The sequence below is a fragment of the Sinocyclocheilus anshuiensis genome, unplaced genomic scaffold (assembly GCF_001515605.1).
Source record: "Sinocyclocheilus anshuiensis isolate Anshui unplaced genomic scaffold, SAMN03320099.WGS_v1.1 scaffold933, whole genome shotgun sequence".
Classification (NCBI taxonomy): Eukaryota; Metazoa; Chordata; class Actinopteri; order Cypriniformes; family Cyprinidae; genus Sinocyclocheilus; species Sinocyclocheilus anshuiensis.
In genome coordinates this window covers 35,422-38,347 of record NW_015555754.1, presented here as the reverse complement: position 1 = coordinate 38,347, position 2,926 = coordinate 35,422, and the positions used below count along the sequence as shown (strand labels likewise).

At 36.9% G+C, this 2,926-nt stretch overlaps 1 protein-coding gene across 2 annotated transcripts in view; it reads left to right on the top strand.

Annotated features, from left to right (window-relative positions):
• Nucleotides 1–730: 730 nt before the first annotated feature.
• LOC107673776 (39S ribosomal protein L12, mitochondrial-like) overlaps nucleotides 731–2,926 on the top strand; it is a 7,919-nt gene continuing 5,723 nt past the window's right edge. For both annotated transcript variants that reach the window (XM_016467556.1, XM_016467555.1), the window contains exons 1-2: nucleotides 731–967; nucleotides 2,302–2,494. In XM_016467556.1, coding sequence (XP_016323042.1) covers nucleotides 906–967; nucleotides 2,302–2,494 — 255 coding nt within the window. In that variant the 5' untranslated portion in view covers nucleotides 731–905. The remainder of the gene's footprint in view (nucleotides 968–2,301; nucleotides 2,495–2,926) is intronic.

Below are 2,926 nucleotides of genomic sequence, written 5' to 3'. Positions count from 1 at the left end.
AGACAGACAGACAGACAGACAGACAGACACAGATAGATAGATAGACAGACAGACAGACAAACACAGATAGACAGACAGACAGACAGACAGACACATATAGATAGATAGATAGATAGATAGATAGATAGACAGACAGACAGACACAGATAGATAGATAGATAGATAGATAGATAGATAGATAGATAGATAGATAGATAGATAGATAGATAGATAGATAGATCATTTGAGTTCAACTATACAAGCCTTGTAAAAATCTGGGGACTTCCTTCGTGCATGCGTTTCAAGAAATTAACGAGTGCAACTTAGGCATAAAAACATCATAACGAACAGTGATTTATATTAATTAATTTTATTTATTCTTAATCATGAAATCTAACATTTTAAATATGTTTAAACAGAGAGCCGTCTCTAGAAGAATAACCTGCGTTACCCTGTAGCTATTATTAATTATAGCGAGTTTCGAATTTCTGTCAGTGGCATTATTTCATACATGGCCTACTAATTTTAACTAAGTATTTGTAGGATTTGTTTTAGAGACTTTTATGTAATTTATGTAATGTGTCTCAGTTTAGAGACTTTTATATTAAAAACCCATGTGTAGGTTCTGCACTTTTTCTTTCTCCTTTTTTGCCCATTGTCTTCTGAGACGATCTATCCTTAAATTAAGACAATTATTTAAGAACAATTTGTTTCGTAAAAGACCGTGACACAGGAGGATTTTAAATAAAGCTTTGTCCCTCCGGCGCAATGCATTGTGGGTAGGTCAGGAAGAGCCAGTGGAGGACGCCATGTGCTTCTGCTAGAGGAGGTCTGACAGTCAGTCACACGCTGAGAGAGTTGTGCTTTCGGAAACAGGCTGCTCGTCCTGTCGCGTTCACTAAACCGGTTAGTCGTGCACTCGGGTCATGATGTTCTGCGGCAGATACTGCGTCCGGATCGCGCTGCGGGCCGCTGCAAACACACACCGGTAAGAGCCTGATAAAAGCCCCTGCGTCTCAAGGACAGAGAATGTACACTGAATGTTTGGCATACTTGGAGGTGTCAGCAGTGCCGCTGTCAATGAAACGGGCATACTGATATTATTACGATCTAAAGTGCTCAGATAAGCGTCTTTATCCTGCAGCAGATCGGAATCTCTGAACTGCAGAAATGAGGGACTGTGTATGCAATAGCATAGTTCATGTACTGTTGAGTGTTTACTTGATATGATAGCTAATGTGACTAAACATGAATGACCGTGTACCGGTATAGAAGGTCACGTGACTTCTGTTAATGAATCATAAATGTATGATTTCCTGTATATATTTCTAATGGTGGTCAGCCGATATCTAAAGAGTGGTGTGCTGACATGCAGCCTGAGACCACAATTGAAAATCTGGGGTTTGTTTTCTTGTTAACACCTGGAAACTATTTTTAAATGGTTGAAATTAAGAAGCTGTGATGTAAAATTCATAAGCATTTAATTGTATGTATTATTGAGGCACTAATTAAATGGAAATACATTTGTGACATTGACCATGTGAACTCCTTTGTACTAAAGGTCAGCAGAGGTTACGCTAACCTCCTTAAGTTAAGAAACCTTAGTGTTACTAGTTGTAAGGTGATATCACTGATAACCTTACAGTTATAACTAATGATTTGCTGCAAAATGCCACAGATGTTCTTTCTTAAATTGAAGCTTGAGATGCTTTTTGGATCTGGAGAAACATGATCATTAGGTTTATGTGGAGCGTTTCATTCAAATCGTTATGCTGACCGTATATTGTGTAACAAAAAAATGAAAAATGGATTTATTTTCACTAGTGATCTCAGACGTTTAGACTTTAGACTCTAGTTGTTGATTTTCGATGGACGCTTGTTTTATACTGTATGTACTGAATCATAAAAGAAATTTGAAAACCGAAGTTGTGTGTTCAATCAAAAAATGTAGGCTAAATTATATAATATAGGCCTACACTACCGTTCAAAGGTGTGGGGTTGGTAAGATGTTTATTGATTTATTTATTTTACTGTTTATGTACACCTAGGCTGCTTTTAATCGATGAAAAATACAGTAAAAACAGTAATAATGTGAAATATTATTACAATTTAAAATGACACTTTTCTATATAAATATATTTTAAAATGTAATTTATTCCTGTGATGCAAAGCTGAATTTTCAGCATCATTACTCCAGTCGTCAGTGTCACATGATCCTTCAGAAATAATTCTGATAACAGAGATAGAGAATAGATGCACTGTATGGTGTTTGTTGCTGTTTTATGTGCTCATTATTGTTGTTTGAATGGACTCATTTCACAGACACAACCTACAGACGGCAGCACTGTGTGCCCTGCGAACACTCAAGACCAGCCCTGTCAGTCCGTCTGATGCCATTACAGCACCTCCTTTTGATGGGGCACCCAAGCAGTACTCTCCCAAAATCCAACAGCTGGTCAATGACATCGCCAGCCTCACGCTCCTAGAAGTGTCTGACCTCAATGAGTTACTAAAGGTGCAGCGCACTGTCAAAACACCAGCCAAATAACAATGTTTAATGCAAGACTTAAAATACAGCAGACATCCACAATACAAAGTGTTCACCTGCATTTTTTTAACTGGAACTTCTGTGTAATTTTTGAGTGATGACACGACAGATACTTAATTGTGTTTGAAGTGCACTTGTAGTGTACTTCAAATCTTAAAGTATATTTAAAAAAAAATTACAACTGTGCTTGCAGATACAGTATTAATGAAATAAAAGGCCACTTAAGTGTAGTCTTTTGTAAACTTAAAGGGGTCATATGATGCTTTTTTAAAGATCATTATTTTGTGTATTTGGTGTAACAGAATATGCTGACATGCTTTAATGTTCAAAAAACACATTATTTTTCAAATACTGTACATTATTGTAGGTCCTCTATGCCCCGCCTCTCTCAAACGCTTC